Consider the following 20,936-nt stretch of genomic DNA (forward strand, 5'->3'; position numbering starts at 1 on the left):
CTAAATATACCCTGTTCAAAATAAGAAGCACATAGGCGGCCACGGGCAAATCCGGTTTTGTTAAGTAAATCGATGTGTTTCTTATTTTGAACCGGGTATACTATCTTAGTCAGCGAGTTCACTGCAGTGACATAGTATAAATACCAGTTAACGTCACCGGGACAAATTCCTATCAAATATAATATAATGTCTGTTTAACTTGACCGAATAAAATGCATATATTAAAGCCTTTGTTTAACCAATTTTTGTACTTTTGCCCTCCCAAAATTAAGCTCTAGATCCGCCACTGCACACCGCAGCGGTGAATTCCTGCAGGACACATTTCACCGGGTGGTAATAGACAATCAATAGAATTTAACGCCACCGCTGCTGTGTGTGGGGACCTTAATATTAGGCTTTAGATTTTTAGACTTTAATGTATCCAAATTACGATTTACGAGTTACGACACATCAACTAGGTACTTGTAAAATTGTTAATACAGATTACAATCATGTTTTCAGGATTATTATTATATATAATATTATATTATATATTCAACCTATCAACTACCATGCCGTTATGTATAGTGTGCACTTGTTTATCTTATCTATTTTATGTTATTGTTGTTTTATAATAAATGTCAAATATGTCAAACAAGGTGGATATATATATATATATATATCCACCTTGATGTCAAATATCTACTATCATAAAATCATGTAAAATTGTTAACTATGTACGTACAATCCTAATTTTCAGAACTACATCTCCAACACAAGTTTCGACTTAAAGGTGTGTAGAAATATTATAAGTGTATGCATATATTATGTAATATTTTTTCAGCAAATAAATAATAATAATAAAAAATATTCCTTAATTTTAATGTTAAAACCAAGGTGGATTTAAATAAAAATATATATCCACCTGGGTTAAACAGATTTCCAATAATTTATCGAATCTACACGAGTTTGTTTTTTCCATGTTCAACGCTTGAAAGAGATAATAATATATAGATATATTATCAAACATCGGCGCAGATTTCACCGTTATTAGCTCAAATAAATGTTTTGAGAAAATTAAAATGCATAATTTATAAAATAAATTAGTATACGTTGGATACTCAGTTACGAGCGTCGCGCATCTATTCTAAATCTATTTATAATTACTAAATACTAATACAACTAATAATATTTACTTAAGAACTTACCTTCGGGCTTATAAATATCCTGGGTCCAGCGCGTATAAATAAATAAAACAGAAGAGAGAAAAAAATGATTTAAAAAAAAATTTTAAAACAAGACTACAACTAACATCAGATTGACGACTTTTCAATGATTGGTGTAAGGTTAAATCGTACGAGAGGTGACGTATCATTGTGTATGTATGTGTGTATGGTCTCACTTAATAGTAAATTTAATGGGTAATCGTATTGTTTGCTGATAACATGTTCTATTTGTTTCAAGCTATTATTAGACAACAAATTATAATGATATTATAATTTAAATTTCATAAGAAATAGAAATTTATTGTATGTATTAAATTATTCTATAAAATATTAATACATTTTCATTTATTAATGTTTGAAATGCAAATCTGAAACTACAAAATTATTATGACAATCTAAAACCACTATACAAAAACTTGAACACACTACTTTGTTGCTACACACAAAATTACTACACATGGGTACGGAGATTGACCTATGCTAATTATTTTAAAACACAACAGTCTTAAAATAATAACATAATTAATATAAAAAAGAAACACAATTTAATGTATCATAACATAAAAAAAAAAATGTAAATACAAACCACAAAATTCAAAATAAAAGAGAATATAAAAAATTAAAAATTAAAGTAATACAAAGGTGTATATACATTAAATACATTTTTTTTTTAAAAAATTGAATACTTTCTGAGTTTACAGATCATCTTGGGAAGATTAACAACAAAAATTTTAAGTGTTTTAATTGAATAAAAAAAAAAAACCATATTAAGTCATCAGCAGCACACAAACTTTTATATTAATAATTGCATTTAAATAGAAGAAACATTGGAGCCGACGGGTAATAATATCAATACAAAACCGGCCATTAAAAATCCAAATATTAATATTCGTGGATCGACTGCCAGGAGAATTGATCTAATTTGGTCCAATATTTCTGTAATTAAAAACATACATATATAAATAAGTGTAATTTACAACTTTATTATAATAAATGCATTATAGCTTATAATATTATATGAATTACAACATAATATAAAATATATTCTATAGTATAGATCTAAGTATATAAATTATACATAAAAAACGGTACAGGTTCAGTTGACCCCCGCCAAAAAATTCTCCAACGCCACTCAAGTTTATAAACGAAATGCGCATCCAACAGGAACTACTGGAAACACTATACAAGATACTTTCACCTACTCTCTAGACGTCCAAGAAAGTAATCAAATTCATAAATGAAACTGAACTGCGTCATATTATTGAAAATGTACAAATATAATAGCAATAAGTAATTTATGTAATTTAATATATGTAACGCAGGCTAATAACCTTGTAATTGATGCCTTTAAAAATTAATAAAAAAAAAAAACATACACAATAAACAGGTAAAATGTTTTTGAATTTATGTCCAGGTATTTATATTTCTGTTGACTGTCAGTTATTTTTGGTGAACCATTGGATAGTAAAATAACTCCAGTCCAATAATTGTAAGAAAAAATATATCAACAAGTACAGTTATAACTTAATTTCAAATTTATATTGATAATATTGTCTCTGTAAAGTATGTATCCTGTCTGGCTTTTTAAAATTACTATTAAATTTTATATTTTTATAAAAATGAAATTATTAATAACAATAAAGGCACATTCAAACAGAAAGCGGACTCACCGGCTAGGTTAGGTTAACCTGTGAAATATTACAACTGGACTAGTAATAGTCCGCTCTTTGTTTGAATGCATCTTGGATAATTTTAACTTGAATATAAAAATATATAAACACAATATTTATTGTACCTACACCTTTGAAATAGTGTAAATCTATAAATATTATTGGCTACTACTTATTTGTTATTTATAAAATAATTATTGCTACTCTAAATTAACTAATTAATTCTTGACTATTCCATAAAATTACACCACAGTATACTTTTATAATGTAACCGCACAACATACATTCATAATTATACTGATAAATTCAATTTTATTTGTTTTTTATAAATTTATAATTGTAAGATTTGTTCATATTGTTGAATATAATTTATAGTAAAAATATAACTTAAAGTACTAATATTAAGTAAAAACCAATAACTGTAAAATTCAATTATACTGCGTCTGGGATAAAATAATTACAAAATAAAACTTACGTTTAAAAACTGGGTTCACAGGTAATGGAGTTCTATTACTCAGTAAAATTTTATGGGACTTCAATGTATCCAATAATACTTGATTATTTTTATCCATTGGAGCTATGAATTCAGAATTAAGTATTTGCCGATTCCACCAAACTCCTCTTTCCCTGTAAACATAGTATGTTATTATTTATTGTAAATCCAACTATTTAACAATAATTATAACATTTAAATTTGAGCATATAAATATGTACTTAAAAATATGCATTATGTACCAAATATACTATAAAGCCTGGGTAGTCAACCAGTCGATCTTTAGAGAAATATTGGTTGATTTTATGAAAAATGAATTATACTAATATTTGTTGATCATGTACGCAATCTTAAAGTATAAAACTTTAAAATACACCTTTACGCTTTGTATACAAGGTAAAGTATTTATGAGCAAAGAAAAACATACAATTTTCCTTTGGACAAATAATGAAAGGAGAATATTATACAATTTATTATGCTGCTTGTAATAATATAAATAGGTATACCTAAACAAATAGTGATAGGTTATCTGGTACTTAAAATATTTTATGTCGCTCACTTGTTTGAGAAGGTTAGTGACCCCTGTTATAGTCTGTCTAGTGAGGAAACACTAACCTAACATGACCCTAAAATCTTAAAATATGGTCTACAAACTGTAAAATCAGTAAATGTGCTTTAAAAGAATTCATATTTTTAATCAAACTTTCACAAAGGATATTTTGTACTTACTTAACAGTTAGCATATAGTACGATCAACCAATAAAAATATTCAAAAGTATAAAATCCGAGCCATGTTTAAAATTAATAAAATACCATAATTTAAGAGGATGAACACCTGCATGGGTTGTCTTCGTCTTACAAGTACGTAACATAGGACATTTTACGCTCAACAGATCATGTTTAGCTCCGTTAGTTTAAGAATTGACGTCTTATGAAATTTAAAGGTAAGATTATTATCTGGACAATGTCATAGGCTTTTTAGTTTTAATTTTAAAACGAGTTATGAGTATTTTAAAATTGTAAATTGTTTGAACATCTTAAAATACTCATAACTCACTTTGAAATTATAATATAATAAAATGCCAATGACTCCCAGATTATAATCTTGCCTTTAAATTTTATAAGAGTTCAATTCACTCTAATTTTTAAACTAATGGAGATAAACGTGAACTGCTGAGAACTAAATTTGCTGTTACGTACTTGTAAAACAAAGACAACACATGTGGGTACAACGTCCTCTTAACTAATTAATTTTTTTTTAAACAAATAATATGAATCATTATTTTATTATTGTTATAAACCTAATATATTTTAGTAAACTTACCGTTGTAATTTTGATGAAAACTGATATTTGTACAGGGATACTTTAACAAACTTAGGTGGATTTTTCCCAAATGGTATTTGATTGGTATTTAATAATGAGAGTACTTCTTTCTGATTATTTAATAGACGATACAAAACACTCATAAGCCAAGGATTTTGAGCTGGTAAAGAGTGAGCAGCAAAAAACAGTTGGCGATCAAGTAAAGGCTTGTAAGGAGCTGAAAATAGTATTAAGTATTATTTAAATAAAAATTAAATAAAGTACATATTATATATAACAAAATACAAACCAATAATCGGTGGTGTAACATTTACATTTCCAGGTTTGTATAAGAACTGATATTCATACCATGGTCCTTTAATATCACTAGCGCCTTGTATTACAATTTCTTTACGGTTTTCAAGATTGATGAATTCTTTGGGTGGTAAATAAGAATTACTAATTTTATAAGGAGCTAATTTATTGTAAAATAGTTTTAAATCCTTTGGAACAGTATTATTAACACTTTGATGAAGAGCAGAAAAATTGACTGAACTCAATGAGAATATACCCAAACAAATGGATACATATAATGTTGATGTTATTAACGCTGAAAAGGAACCATCAGTTTTACTCTTTAAAGGCAGAGATGAATAAAGTGCCTTTAAACATTCAAAAACAAATGAACCTAATGCAAAATAGGCAATAAAGGGCAAACTTTTGCCCAATATGACATTAAATTGTTGATGTGTAAATGCTGAAAAAAAGCAATTAATTAATAATAAAAAAAAGTTTAGAATATTAAAATTAAATTAAAAATTTACCTATTGTAAAATCTGGTGTATTTGCCGGGGAAATGCGGAAATTATACAGCATGGGAAAAACAGCTATAAGTACGGTAATAACATTGATCGTCATAAGTCTTGTGAACACAGTAGAACACCATTGGCGAGTTCTAGCCAGAGCTAGTTCTAATAAAGTTAAATAGTTTCATTTTTAACTGTAAAATAATATATTAACAATAGTCAAAATGTTTTTACCTCTATAAAATGTATGGTCATCCAACAATGATAAACATAAAACTATGTATAAAAGATTGTAATAGCTATAATTTCCTGATGCCAAAATTCCAACTTGCATGAATACCTAAAAATATAAGTAAAATTCATACTGTGTAGGTACTTAAGTTATTTGAATATTACCTTAAAGATATAAGTTATTTTAGAAAATGCAATCATTTGATAGACACTATATCAATATATATTGTACTTAGTATCAAATTAAAATAATACCTGAATATAAAATGCCAACTTTTTAACTGACCGAATGGGTACCAAGAACATCAATGGAACAAATAAATCATTAATTTCTGCAAATACTGTAATAGTTTTCAAAAACCAAAGTGGAAAATAGTGAGCATACCAGGAAATAGCATTTGGTAGAGGCATGCTTTCAAAATATCTAGATAAAGCTGAAATAAAATAAAAATATTATATTTATTTAATTCTAGAACATAATTCACAGCATTATTAAATTTAATGTTATGACTTAATAGTCGTTACCTATTATCATTGATTAAATACTAGTGTTAAATGCCAGAAACTGACTAGGCGTCTTATTTTATATCAGTCAATTTCTGGCATTTAACACCAGGATTGCTAGTAAATTAGTGAATAATATTTTCTACCACAGTGAGCGATCTATAGTATTTATAAATTATAATCAGTGCTATAACTACTAATTTTTTTTTTAAATAGTCATTACAGTATAGAATAAGACATCTCAATTAACAGAACTTCATTTATTTTATATTTTATGCTCACGCTCTTCATTAGTATGATTATAAATTCAGTAAATGTAATACTAAGTAAATTAATCTGATATGGCTATTTTCTCAGGATAATAAAAAGTTTGTGAAAAAATCAAATTTTAAGTCATTTGGCAATAAATATATGGTTTTATAAATACTTAAATTTATTGGTACTCTGTTCGCCAAGAGAATGTGGATATTTCACATATTCAACTGAGAGCGAGGAGTGGAGAGGTAGGTTTTTGTGACTAGGTGTGTGTTTTGGTTTGTATGCAACCACATTCTCTTTGCAAACAGTGTACTTTGTCTTTCAAAATTACAAAAATCAACTGAAAAATATCTAAGGTACCATGAAGTATTGTGATTAAATGGAGCAAACTATATTATTAAAAATATTTAATGTAACATACCAGTCAAATCATACCAGATTGACGACTTAGAACTCATTTTAGCAACACCAGCTGAAAACGCTACTCTAAATAGCAACCATCTTACGAGCCAAAAAGGAATTGAATCATGTGGTAATGATGCAAGAGAAGTTTGTAGACGTAAATTGCGTTTCTTTGAAGGAATCCTTAATTTTTGAAAAGGTAATGGTGCAATCAATATGCATAATAATCCCACTTCTAGTAGAAGCTCATCACTAAATTAAATAAATTTGTATGACAACAAAATTGTGTTAACTAATATACATATTATATAAAATACTTACGCTAAGTCTGACAAAAATATTTGACCAACATTGTACAATGATAAATATGAGATCCAAAGAGAGAAAAATAAAAATTTGTTACAAACTTTTTGTGTCAAGAACCTTAAACATACAAAAAAAATATATTAATAAGTTTTCAGGGAAATTAATACAATTCTTTAATTATTTAAAAATGTATACAAACAACTGTACAAAGTACTTCTTTTATAATTATCAAATACTTTTTGACTTTTACTTACTATGACTTACTACTTACTGACTTTTACTATCTTTTAAACTAATATTAATATTTAATAGTACAGTATACTCCCAATTACACGTAGGCGGATTAATTCAATTAACATACAACACGCGTTGTTATCGGGTTATCAGTTAACGCAAAAAATAAAAGGGGTTCTCATTTAATTTTCCTTAAATACTATACATATATAATACAAGATTTTCATAATTATAATTTCTTTTAATAATTTTACTATTGAATTTTTGTTTTAATTTGAATTTGAATTATCCATGGATGCCAAGCGGACCTTATTACGTGGATAATAGTGTACACTGTATTAAATAAAAAATAATAATACAACTATAGTTATTGCATTTACATCTGAACTACAATAGCATCTTTTACCACTTTAATTTAGACTCAGTTTATACTATTTAAACAAAGGTTTTAACTATCTAAAAGGAAACTATAAGTGGATCAGTTATATTAAATATTATAACAAAACACTAGGGATTAAATTAATTTAATTTATGTCGAGAAATAAATTGTTACATTATCACAACTTGTATGGTAAACTAATAAGCAAATATAAATATCTTTGAAATAATATGCAATTTATGTATTTATGGATTTTTACAGATATAAATCATGATGAGCTTAAGACTATTTCTTTATGTTATTGTTATATTCTGGGTTGTTTATCTAGTATAGAAATGTATGGGTCATATTATTGTCTATTTAAATGTAGTTTGGTCAATTTAATTATTTTTATACTATGTTATGTAAATTAATATTATTTGTAAAGAAATCTTGAAATATCAAAAATATATTTTAATTTAATACATACAAATTGTATATAATATAGGGAAGTAGGTACTCATTCAAATACTATACCCATTCTTCAATATTAATTTTAAGTCTTATTTCAAGTTTAATTTCCTGTTAAGAATTCAAAAAGGAAATGATTTATTGCTTTGATACCTATGCAGTCAGGCTCTATTGATAAATTATAATATACAAACAAGTAGATATCTTAACACTGATCAAATACTTTATTCTAAAGCTTCACCGTAAAAGCTGTACATTAAACAAACATTAATAATATGTACATATCTATAATTACATAATTATTTACATAACAAGTTTATTATATTTTAATAGATTATACACGTAAAAATACAAGATAACTTACCCAAGGAATGCAAAAAATATTCCAAACAAACATATTACATCAAACATATATTCAGCATTCAAACCAATTTCTGATGAAAACCATAATAATGTAGGTTTAAAATTGAATTTATCAAATATTTTAGGACTCTCATTAATCAATGTATTTTTGGCTGGTAATACTCCATTTTCTCCAAACAGACCTAGAAAATTAATAGTAATTAGTATGAAATGAATAGATTTAAAATTATATAAATTATACATTGTAACTAATAAACTAATAACAACTAATAATGAAATATAAATTATTACAAATGTAAATTTAATTAAGTATTTGACTGGTAATTAAACATAAATATTTTAACATTAATATGTTTTTGGGCTGGATACAAGATTTTTTGTATGGTTTTCATTGTCATGATTATTTATTAACAAAAATATATTTATGAACATATTTATGTATCATAGATTTTCCTTGTATAGGAAAAATATTGAGTACGTACTACGGTTTTATTAATTTAACTTTCGACCAAAGTAATACCTACACAAAAACTAACACATTTTGTATTTTAACATGTAGATATAAATTATTAGTATATTGAAAGTGTTAATAATTTATCTAGTAGGTAGATTGGATACACAACATAGATATTATCCCCAATTAATATGTATCTCCCTTGTAGGATATATGACTCAATATAATATTATTTAGTAAATTACATTTTAAAATGTTTAATTACCTACTTAATGCATTCTAAACATTTTTTTTTCAATTATGTAATTAAGATAGTATTTTACTGTGTAGATATTTGTATACATATACATAGGAGTATCTTGGATATGGGAGCCTTGGAGCACACTATTATTTCGGAGTAAATGTGTACCTAAACGTAATATTGTTAACTTTAACTTTGCTATACCATTTTCAAAATACTTATATAATATAATATGGTATGTATATAACTAGTACAAAAATTATTCAGTAGTGTCATAACTCATAAGGGTTTATTGGTATAAAAAAATTTCAGGACTTGTGGCCCCTACCCTTAAAAGCTTCAATACAAAGCCAAGTTCTTGCCATCTATCTACTATAAACTCTTTCTTTCAACTCCTGCCCAAACTTTAAAACGTACCCATCATTTTAATAACCAATGGATATTAGTAATTCAACTTTTAAAAATCTTCAAACTACTTTATTAAGTAAAGGTGAGGCAATGTTCTATACCACTTTATGTTTTACCCATAATATTGTTATTATTAATTTTAATATGCAAACAAATTACATAAGACTCATAGTTATATTTTATATTTGTATCTTAACTATCCTGATTATATTTATTTAATATAATAATATGAACAGTGGCTTATTTTAAAAATGGTTGTGGGGTCTAAAAAATAAGTAAATCTATAATATTATAAAAATACATGGGGGACGGGTGGCCGAGCGGACTAAGCCGTCGACTGCGACGCAGTTGACCTGAGTTCGATTCCTCGGCCATGGGCGGCTTTTTTCTTCGGACAAGTCATGGTGTCCGGAGAACAAGTGCCGCCATCCCCCACCCGGGCATGGCAGATACCTACGGGTGCCCACTTGAAAATCTGCCAAAAACTTACACACACGTGTTTACCAACCAACAGTATCCTCCCTTACAAATAAAAAACAAACAAACAGCTAATGGCCATAGTTGCCGGGCTTAATGACCAATTAAAAAAAAAAAATACATGAGTTATAAATTAATAATTTTATTATTCCATTAAAGACCCAGAACCCTCCTCCCAACCGAAAATATGCCACTGAATATGAACCTATACTACTTTATTAATATTATCTATACTGTGCTCAAATATTTTAATTGTGGCAAGCTGTACAATTTGCTTATATAAAAATTTTAAATGTTAAGCTATAATAGTTTAAACTTAAAAATAAAATTTTTTTTTAAATATTTACTTACATATATTAGCTAGGTACATATCAGGTTAGGTTAGTTTGTATAGCATATATAAGTATAATTACTAGCATTCCTGACTATACAATTATTATAGTAAATAATGTTTTATTAAAAAAATTCTAAACTTTTTCTTTAAACTTGAATATATATGGATTAGTAAGATTTGGCTCTCATCATAGAATCCATAAATCTATTAAGTAAAGACTTGATATAAATCTATTATTTGAATAATAAATATTGCTTGAGTTGAGATAGACATTTATAAATTATTTAAATAAAATACTACTATTGTATTACTCTTAGCATAGAATCAATCAATTGTTCATTAATTGTACCATTAATCAAATAAAACATTTATATAGACGACTCATTTGAACAATTAATGACAAATATTGAATACCTACCGACCCGATTTATAAAATATATTAGGTTCTACCACCTAAACAACTACCTAAAGGTATGTTGCATACACAACTACCTAAAGGTATGTTGCATACACAACTACCTAAAGGTATGTTGCAAATTTACATTGAACCTGTTAAGAATTTTCCCACCAACTATTTTTTTTTTAATAACTTACCTCTCAAACTCACATAGGTTAACCTGATATGTCTATTTTATTGATATTATAAAAAACAACAGTTTAAAACTTAAATTTATATAATAACCACCTAACAACAAAATTCTACAAGACAACAATTTATATTAATTAACCAGTCACCTCAATAAAGTTATTTTTAAGTGTCATTCATTTTATAATCTTATCATCAAACTGACTAAAAGCCAAAATTGACATCAAACATTTGTCTTGGCAATAAGAATTAGCTTTGGAAAAGCCCCCCTACATAAAAAATTACAATTCAACATTTAAGATTAACAGACTTTTGTCTACATTTGAGAAGTGAAATCTCTTATGTGACATGTAGGTAGGTACCTATAAAAACGGTATTTGTAGCGGTACCGACTATAAAACCAATACTTTGAGGAGCTGCATTTTGCAAACCAATCAACAAAAAATAAAAATGTAAATGCGTAAATTCATAAAAAAAAAAATGGTTTTATTAATTTATTTTTATTTATTTTATTATATGTTACCATTTGAAAATCAAAAGTTGATAGCGGTTTCACCAATAAATATAAGGGTGAAAAAATTAAAATAGTATATTGTTTTAGAAAAGCATAAATCATGTACCTACCTATACAAAAGAGTTTGTTCTAGACCTTTCAAATATTTAAAGTCTAGATTCTAAAATCCGAATACATTAAATTTAAATTACCATGACAATTTAATATACTAATATTATTTGTTGTCATTGAGTACTTAATACCTATCTGATCACTTATCATCAGTATTGATTTTGATTAGACACAGATTGACAGATAGACAGGTAGTGTAAAAAGTGAAGTAAGTTTGCTCTGTTTATTGAGTTACATGGAATCTAACAATTGTATAAATCCAATGTCATCAAAAAAACATTTATTAACAACGGTGATATTGATATGATCGAGTGAGAGAGTTAATGAAACAATATCAGTTCGATCAAAATCATATAGGATAGCGGAAGGGGGACTGAGCAATCGTCTAAAAGTCGTGGCGTAATAACAATTAATGTAAAATAATAATTAATTAATTATAATTTGTGGCACAAATGCAATACAACCTCCAGTACCACGACACCGTCGAAATACGAAAGGCGAGTGACAACGAAATATACAAGTCATGGATATTGCATGCCGGGATTGGACAAATCAGATCAAAGAAAAAAGGATGCCAGCCCACCGTTGAACCCTATCGCATACTCACCGGAGTTTTGCACGTACAGTGCAACGAATGCTTGCAGGTAGATGACAGAGACGCCTCTCAGGAACAGGTTTCTGGTATATCTTATATACTGCTGCATGTCTGCTGTGGTCGCCGGTGGGGCAGCAAGTCGACCAAAGCTTTAGAGAAAAATGTATATTTACTTAACTAAAAGTTGAGACTTGAAACTAGTAAACATGACGATTAACTATGATAGGAAAGCTCTAGAGGCACCGACAGTCGACGAAACGGATTGCCAATATTGCCATTCGCCGGGCGGTCCCGACGTATATATTTATTATCGGTTTTATTTTCCCTCAGACAAACCGGTGTAGCCACCTCACCGGTACAAAATATTTCTAACTTTCGCGAGTGTGGAGCCCGCCGATTGGTCGAACCGGACTTGATTACGTTGTGACGCTATCCGTCATCCGGCCACCGCACGGTCATGGATTATTTATCTCCGAATACCGAATACCGATCCAGGTTTTGCAAAATGCGAATTGTGGTTAGTTTACAGTTTGTTTGCAGTTCACGGTTGTGGTAAACCGTAATCATGTATTTACCTGGCGGTAACACATTTTACCATGATTTTATAAAATTAAAAATTTTAAATTTAATTTGTCATGGTTATTGGTTTTTACGTCTTCCACATCCAAGCTTGCTAGTTGCAACTCGATATCTCCACTGATTCTCCACCACAGAATATAATATAATAATATATCCATTAACCATTTATACTTATATACCTTATTTATACCTTGTATATTATAATACTATCCCTAGCCAAGGTGGATAATTCTGTAAAATCCAAGATGGATTTATCAATCAATAATAAATAAATCCATTTTCTTTAAATTGTGGTTATGCACTTATATCCATGGCTAAATATATAGGTATGATCGCAACTTTGTGATACGCAGGTGTCATGGCCGCCACTGGCAGTGAATTTTATCACTTCGATTTATTTGCTAACAAAACCATACAAGTTATTAATTTCTTGGCTAAATAAATCCAAAAATCACTGCCAGCTGAGATTCCCTTCCATGCTAAATCATGCAATAATTGTACGTGCGCAGCCCATAACGAAAATGCGTCTCAATGCGATCATACCTATATATTTAGCCATGGTGATATCTATGTTAACGGTTGATAAGAAGTGATAACCATGTAAGCAGGATGAAGATAATAAAATATTATTAATATTAAAATATATAAAATATAAATATTTAGATAACTTTATAGTATAGGATTATTTGTTATTATTATTATAATAATATTGTACTTGTGAAATGTGAAATGTTAAGATTTATATTTGTTGGTAGTTACATAAATTAAGACCGTGGTTACGACTGTTTATGAGTACCTACTATATTTTTATTTTTGAAAATATGAAACTCGTTGAGAACCATATGAGTCATAAACCCAAAGTTATAACTGAATGCTGTATTACCACTTTCATTTGATGCGTCCAAATATTTTTTGATTTCGGTCTTGTCTGTAGTGGAAGCTGCCTATTAAATTCTATCTGTAACTATATTTAAGAAAATACCGATGTTTATTGTTTTGTGTTTTTATTGCCAATGAGCTTAATGCCATTAAAATGTTTCATTTGTTTTATTTAACGAGACTGAAGACTGTTTTTGAATTGACCAAACATAAATTAAAGTATGTTTATGTGTGATAGATACATTCTAATTAAGAATTAAAGAGTATAATTATCATAGTCTAATATAATATAATGTGTATATTTTTTTATTAAATTTTAAAAAAAATAATAAATATTAAATGCAGTGTATCTAATATACACAGTCTAAACATCAATATGGGAAACTAGTTATTTCATAATTATCTAATTATAAAACGTGAAGTAAGATTTATAACTTATTTAAAAACCAAACAACCTGAAAAGTCTTACTAATCTATAATTTCCAGTAAATATACTAAGGTTGAAATAAATAATGTTTTTTTTACAAGTCCTGCCCAAAAAAATGTTTGGTTTATTTTTTAGAAAATTACTGGGCCAAATACTATACAGTTGAAAATTACACAATATGACAATAATTAAGACAATCTTCTTTAATTTCAATATAAATTATCATTAATATTATATTTTTCTTGTGTTTTCAGTGAATATATTTATTATTATTTGGTATTGCTTCTTGCTTCTACTACAATTTACAATGAATGGTTGGTATACTCACTGTATGCAAGTAAATGGCCAACATTATACTGTGGTAATGAGAAATTTTGTAAGACCATCTTACTAGTTGCTGATCCACAAATATTAGGAGAAGAAAGAGCAAATGTAATAGCACGCTGGGATAGCGATCGATATTTATTCAATACATACGGTCGAGCATTGCAGCATGTTAACCCTAATAGTGTTATATTTATGGGTGATTTAATAGATGAAGGATCATTAGCTGATCAAAAAACTTTTGAACGTTATTTACATAGATTTAGTAAAATATTTTTTTTAAAAAATACAATTCCTCTTGCATCTAAAAATGTAAGTAGTTACTTTATTTTATTCACTTAATATTTTAAATTGTATTTAATATTTATTTATTAATCCTTGCTCTTTTTTAGGTAATTTTTATACCAGGTGATAATGATATTGGTGGGGATGAAGAAATTGTAATTCGAGAAAAAGTTGATAGATTTAATCTTTACTTTGGTTCGCCAGGAGTAATTGAAAATGAAAAGATAGAATTTATCATGGTACAATTCAATACAATTATTGAAAATATGCCTTTAGTATTATTTTTTGTTATTTATATTGAATTGAAATGTAGGTAAATCAACTGATAGATTCAATGCCAACAAACAATAATCCTACAAATCGAACAAATACTGTAAAAATTATGTTTTCACATATTCCTTTGACAACAAGATGGACAAAATTTACGGATAAAGTATATTTTCATTATAACTTTATTTAATTAATTTAAATTTCAATTATAATTCTAAGAACATTTAAATATTATTTCAGGTTGTAAATGAGTTCAAGAGTGAATTCATATTCTCAGCTCATGATCACTCTTCTTTTAATTTTATTAGTGACATTAAAAAAAGAAAACAAACATATGTTCAAAAGCTTGGACATAACAGCTTTGATGAAATGTCCAGAGCTCAATGGAGGTTTGGGCAACAATCACCAAATTCAGTCAGTGAAATAATTGTGCCAACCTGTTCGTATAGAATGGGATCAAATAATATAGGATATGGTGTATTAACAATTGGTAAGAGTGTGAGACATTATAAAATAATTTATAATATAATATATTATAATAATTTAATTATCTTTTTCACTAATTTGGTTTATTTAGTTGTCAGAAATTATCTTTTTATTTATTAAGCATGCATACTTGCATTGTAATAGTAAGATTTAAATTATAGTATTTTGTTACTAAAAAAAAAAAAAAACTTACAACCTTGTAATTATATTTTATCTAATATCCATGATGTGTAATTGTGACTTGTGTAGTACCGTTTATAATTTTATCTTTTTAACACACCTTAGAATATCTTATTAAACATAACTTAAGTTGTTTAATTAGTATTTAAATTGTTTTCAGATACATTCAGACACTCAGTCACATACACTATTTTATGGCTTCCATCAAGATTTGCTTGTCTATATGTATACCTATATGTTTTAATGTTATGCATTATTTTATATTTCTTACATTTCATTACCAGAAATAGCAAAACAATCATATACAGGGTTATGTAAACAATTTAATGCACATAATACCTTGAATTAAATTATAATATTGATACACAAATTATGTTAGTTAGCTAAGTGATAATTTTTTTTAAGAAACAAAATTATGTATTTCAAAATATTTTTAACTAAATAACAAAATGCACAAAAATATATACTTACTGCAGTACCTAATTTTGTTTTAATTTTAAATTATTATTGGTTTCGTGTTTCAATAAAATATCCATTGGATGATTTTTTATGATAATCTTTTTTCAAAATAATATGTATTAATCGTTAAATTATTTTTTATTACTAATACCAATTGTATATAATATTATAAATTATAACTATTGATTTAATAAACCATAACATTACAATATGTACAAAGCATTACAATTTATTTCAGAACTAAAAAAAATAATTTTACTTAATTAAGGTACCTCCACAGTTTAAGAAAACTGGGGTTGTCTACAGTTATTTTAATTTCAGTAACGATGAGGAATTAATTATATCGTTGATAAATACATAATTGATCTAAACTTATTTAGTATCAGCCTATCAGTATACAAATACATGAATATGTCCAATTCAACATTTCTTACTTATTTGCAAACAGCAAGCCTGACCTACATATGAATCTTCCACTGATATTTAGTATAAAATAAAATAACTTGTTTCAAAACATTAATTTTGGTTGACCGCATTAAATTGTTTAAATAAACTATTATTATCAATAATATGCCTAAAATATTTGTAAAATGTCTTAATTATTCCAAGACTGATTAAACTAGAATATTATTTATGATTATACTAAAAATAATTTACTTTGTACAACTGGTGAACTATTGTCTAATATTTTACTACTATTTGAAATACCCATGTGTAATACAATAATATGATCAAATTTATAATGACAATTATTTAATATATTATATACCCAAATGGAGCTATGATTTTTCGATAATCAAATAATTTAGGCATAATTCTAGTTTAGCTCCCAAGCGTTTTTTGAAATTTTTTTTTGCAAAATGTGTCTTAGTATGCTTTTTTTAATGGTACTTTAAAAAAAAGTCGCTCGGACATAGTTTCGATGTTATGGCCTTCCAAAGTTAGCGATTTTACGTTTATACCAATGCGCGGAACACTATACTTTGTAATGCCGCGCGGGGGACTCGACTCTCAGGTTTGGCCGAGGAGCCAACGATGAGTGCCACAAACTGTGTAATCACTGTCTTATTTGAAGTGTCATAACTTAGAAACTTGAAACTTGAAAATCGAGTATTTTGAAGTTTTTTGAACATAACTTCCATTAGAAGTTTGAGCGACTTTTTTAAAGTACCATTAGAAAAAGCATACAAAAACATATTTTACAAAAAAAAAAAAAAATTCAAAAAATTGCTTGGGAGCTAAACTAGAATTGTTCCATAATTTATAATACCTATGCATTGGGTAAATCATTGGCATAAAAAAAAATAAAAATACTACAAATAGGCAAGAAGTAAATTAAAACATTTTATTTTTTTATTGAAAACATTTGAATGTACCTCCTAATTTAGAAGAAAACTACAGTATTGTGTTTTGTTCTTAACTGTCAAGTTGATTAAAGTAAATTCATCATATCAATAAACAAAATTTCAACAACATAACAAAGTAGCCTTTTATTCATTTAAACAGAACTACTTACCATGATTTTAAGTATATAATTAAAATATCATACATTTAAGCATAATCTTTCATATTATCATTGAAACATTTGAACTCCTATATAAAGTTTCTATTGAACTACTGATGATCAAACCTTTTGATTTGTAGATTGAAATAACACCTTTTGATAATCTTTGACAGCATCAGTGCAATTTAACGGGGTTCCCTTGTTATTAGCTAGACAATCCAATAGAACGTTTTCTTTTTCTATTGTAGTTTCACTCAGTACTCCGTCTTTAATTATAGGTAACAATTTCTTGACGTTTTCATATGTGTTTTTGTATTCTATTTCGACATTGCGGTTCAGAGCTTTTTGACTGTTGTTGACATGGTGAAAACGCTGCTCCCACCGCTTGTCATTGGCTTCTAGCTCTTGCTGAACAACCTTCTGTATTTGCAGAGACGAAGGTTGCACATACGTCTGTAAAATGTGTGAACCCTGGTCAACTGGTGCTATTTGCTCTTGACCTCGGAGTCTCTCAACAACCTTGTCTGACAAAGTGATCACATTTGGATTCTCAATTTCTAGTGTTCGAGTAGTGCTAGATGATCCGCCCATTTTGTCATGCGGTTTTTAATACTTACGATAGATGATCAGCTAAAAAGATAACTTAAAGTTAATCAATTTTATCAAAAAAAAAAAAATAATGAGTTATTACATGTTGATTATTTACCAAAATAGTAGCTGCTGTGGAGATTAAAAATTATAAAGTTGAAATAATTATGATTATTATTTTAAAACTCGTTCAATCACTTCAATTGCAAGTTGCAATCTGTAAAATAAATACGAAAATCCATGGACCACTTTAGAGTTTTTAAAATTAGACATTCAAACCACAGAACAAACCTCTGATTTGATTTTGAAGGATAATAACAATATGTTGGGTCAACTTATCAGTTATCATTTTTAAAATTTTCTTAACCACAAATAGATATGCCGAAAATATTTGACTATCGTCTATCAATAATATTATTTTTTATCCAATGAAATTGGTCTTTTTTGCCGTAATTATTTTATAAATGTATTTTTTATCGATTCGTTAACTTAATAATTATATATTAATTTCTAATACTCCTCAAATTTAAGGTTTTTACTTTTGGAGACTAATTTATTTAATTGAGATAATTAATCGTGCGACTGCGACACTCCGTATAATATTATTCTATGGTACGAACACTTTGAGTGATATGAAAATGTCAATGAAAATATGAGAATTTGATAGCCATAGTAAGAGAATTACTGTTTGTAAGTCTGGCAACACTGACACAATCTAAGCGCGCAGTCCATGTGAAAAATATCATATAATTTTGAAAAATCACAGATAATTTTTTTTCCAGAAATCACGGTTCATGGCATTAACGGAGCCTGCAGCTGTGTGAATCACTAGTATTTTACCGGCTTTTTTCTTCAGAAAAAAATTTCTAGTAGAGAAAAACTATCTAGTTGTTCTATTTATGTATCTACTATCTAATTATTTATCGTTTGATAATTATAAATTATTTTATGAAACATTTATTTTTTTTTAAATATATTAAATAAAGATTACAAGCTGTCAGACTGACAGTCCACTTGAATAAATTATAATAAATGTAATTAAAATAAATAATATTCAGCTATCAATTAGCATATCAATGCAATATTTTTTAAATATTATTAATAATAATAATAATAATTTTATTTTGCAAATAAGTATACAATACATTTCAATAATAAGACAATAGACAGTATGCAACACTCTCTGTAAGCAGTGCTCGAATTTGTGTGGAGGGGTGGTGCGCAGGGGGACGGAGCTCCTCTACTATTTTTATTTTTTCTTTGCGTACCCCAACTATTTTTCTAGATTCTGAGCGGAGCGAGGAATGTAATGGTTTTACAATGATGTTTATTTCTTTTTCTTTTTTATTCTGTAAACACTTTTTCTCCTTCTAAACTTGCTCAAAAGTATCAAGTATACCATTTTTTCTGAAAGTTAATGTTCTTGAGCTGGTACTTTAGAGAGATAATTTTTCGATTTTCGAAACGCTACTCGAAATAAAAGTGGTTAAAGGAGAAAGAACGTACGATTTCACGATTTTATAATATTAAATAACTACGGACGACGTTTTCTACCAGAAATATTGCTTCAAATGAAAAATGACAAGAAATATATTTGTTGTATTTTGGATTTTGTTCCTTACGGTTTAAAGTTCGGAAAATTTTAGCCATTTTAGAGCTATTTATAGACATTTTATTTTTTTTTTGTTGTAATTCGGTTAAAAACATTCGTAAAAACTTGAAATTTGGGTGTTTACTTATACTACCCTTACCTAGACATGGTAAAATTTTCAAAACATTTGAGAGACTTATGAGCTTTTTCTTTTATTTTATATTTTTTTATTTTTATCATATTTCCTAATTATAAATTTTAATTATAATTATATAAATCGTTCTTAAGCTGTTCTTAAAACGCCTTGCTTATCACCATAGAAACGAATAAAATTAAATAAAGAAGATTCCCTCGTCCGCTCAGAATCGTTTTTTATCGAATGCAATCATTGCATTCAAATCGAATACAGTAAAATTACACTATCTTGTCCGAGGCCCGAAGAGACGATGGACAAACATCCACCACCGAAATGCGCTGACCTACTTTTTTTACTTTGACGAGGGGACGGTACAAACTACAAACTAATGCCCAAAATAATTTTTATTAAAATTTGGAGTGGATCTAAATTGTTGTCAAAGACCTAATGAATACCTAATGATGATTTTATATTTTTTTTATATAAAAATATTTTTCATCCTTTCTATGGTTTCGACTAGTAGTGTAAAGTGTTCAATCTTTTTGACTCGCGATCCATTGTTTTTGTAACAATATTTTCACGACTCGTGTCAACTTTGTAGGCCATGAAAGAAAAAAAAACTTTAGCTGCTAGTTTTGTGTAATTTCCGTACATAAGTTTGGGATCACATGTAAGCTCAATTTATTGATTTTCTATGTCAGTAGACATTTTAACTGCCATTATATCTACTGTAAAATATGATTCTTCAATTCATTCATAACTTATTCGAATTCATAGTTTATAATTGTATAAACTTATTTTTTGTAAAAAAACCTTTCACGTTATACAGGTTACGCGACTCAAGATTGGGTAGCGATCCACCTAATAAAAATTATGATTCGCAGCTGTATATTATCAAGTAGGT

General features: G+C 27.6%; 3 protein-coding genes across 4 annotated transcripts; 1 reads left to right on the plus strand and 2 right to left on the minus strand.

The window, feature by feature from the left end:
* Positions 1-1,533: 1,533 nt before the first annotated feature.
* Positions 1,534-12,624, minus strand: LOC132952926 (lipase maturation factor 2-like). Its single transcript, XM_061025442.1, has 11 exons — positions 12,337-12,624; positions 8,606-8,786; positions 7,194-7,295; positions 6,892-7,124; positions 5,964-6,142; positions 5,712-5,817; positions 5,496-5,642; positions 4,982-5,428; positions 4,693-4,909; positions 3,351-3,502; positions 1,534-2,141 (listed from the first exon to the last, which is right to left on the minus strand). Exons 1-11 carry the CDS (start codon positions 12,431-12,433, stop codon positions 2,017-2,019), a joined length of 1,986 nt encoding a protein of 661 aa, XP_060881425.1. The 5' UTR covers positions 12,434-12,624; the 3' UTR covers positions 1,534-2,016.
* A 902-nt stretch (positions 12,625-13,526) lies between these two features.
* Positions 13,527-16,383, plus strand: LOC132952405 (uncharacterized). The gene is made up of 6 exons (XM_061024697.1): positions 13,527-14,001; positions 14,464-14,845; positions 14,926-15,057; positions 15,132-15,251; positions 15,329-15,578; positions 15,915-16,383. Exons 1-6 carry the CDS (start codon positions 13,937-13,939, stop codon positions 16,070-16,072), a joined length of 1,107 nt encoding a protein of 368 aa, XP_060880680.1. The 5' UTR covers positions 13,527-13,936; the 3' UTR covers positions 16,073-16,383.
* A 1,305-nt stretch (positions 16,384-17,688) lies between these two features.
* On the minus strand, positions 17,689-18,873 carry LOC132952406 (uncharacterized). 2 transcript variants are annotated; one of them, XM_061024700.1, is made up of 2 exons: positions 18,409-18,873; positions 17,689-18,347 (listed from the first exon to the last, which is right to left on the minus strand). In XM_061024700.1, exon 2 carries the CDS (start codon positions 18,306-18,308, stop codon positions 17,838-17,840), a length of 471 nt encoding a protein of 156 aa, XP_060880683.1. In that variant the 5' UTR covers positions 18,309-18,347; positions 18,409-18,873; the 3' UTR covers positions 17,689-17,837. The 2 variants fall into 2 exon arrangements, with proteins under 2 accessions (XP_060880683.1, XP_060880681.1); XM_061024698.1 differs by having other exon boundaries at positions 18,424-18,869.
* Positions 18,874-20,936: the final 2,063 nt, after the last annotated feature.

This window comes from Metopolophium dirhodum, chromosome 9 (assembly GCF_019925205.1).
Source record: "Metopolophium dirhodum isolate CAU chromosome 9, ASM1992520v1, whole genome shotgun sequence".
NCBI classification, from domain to species: Eukaryota; Metazoa; Arthropoda; class Insecta; order Hemiptera; family Aphididae; genus Metopolophium; species Metopolophium dirhodum.

Coding starts and splice junctions, on each gene's coding strand:
- LOC132952406 (XM_061024700.1), bottom strand. CDS start 18,308: ATGGGCGGATCATCTAGCACTACTCGAACACTAGAAATTGAGAATCCA.
- LOC132952926 (XM_061025442.1), bottom strand. CDS start 12,433: ATGCAGCAGTATATAAGATATACCAGAAACCTGTTCCTGAGAGGCGTC. Junction 5,818..5,963: donor AGTTGGCATTTTATATTCAG/GTATTATTTTAA, acceptor TTATATTTTTAG/GTATTCATGCAAGTTGGAAT. Junction 4,910..4,981: donor TGTTACACCACCGATTATTG/GTTTGTATTTTG, acceptor TACTATTTTCAG/CTCCTTACAAGCCTTTACTT.
- LOC132952405 (XM_061024697.1), top strand. CDS start 13,937: ATGTTTCATTTGTTTTATTTAACGAGACTGAAGACTGTTTTTGAATTG. Junction 14,002..14,463: donor TTGACCAAACATAAATTAAA/GTATGTTTATGT, acceptor TTGTGTTTTCAG/TGAATATATTTATTATTATT. Junction 15,252..15,328: donor GGACAAAATTTACGGATAAA/GTATATTTTCAT, acceptor ATATTATTTCAG/GTTGTAAATGAGTTCAAGAG.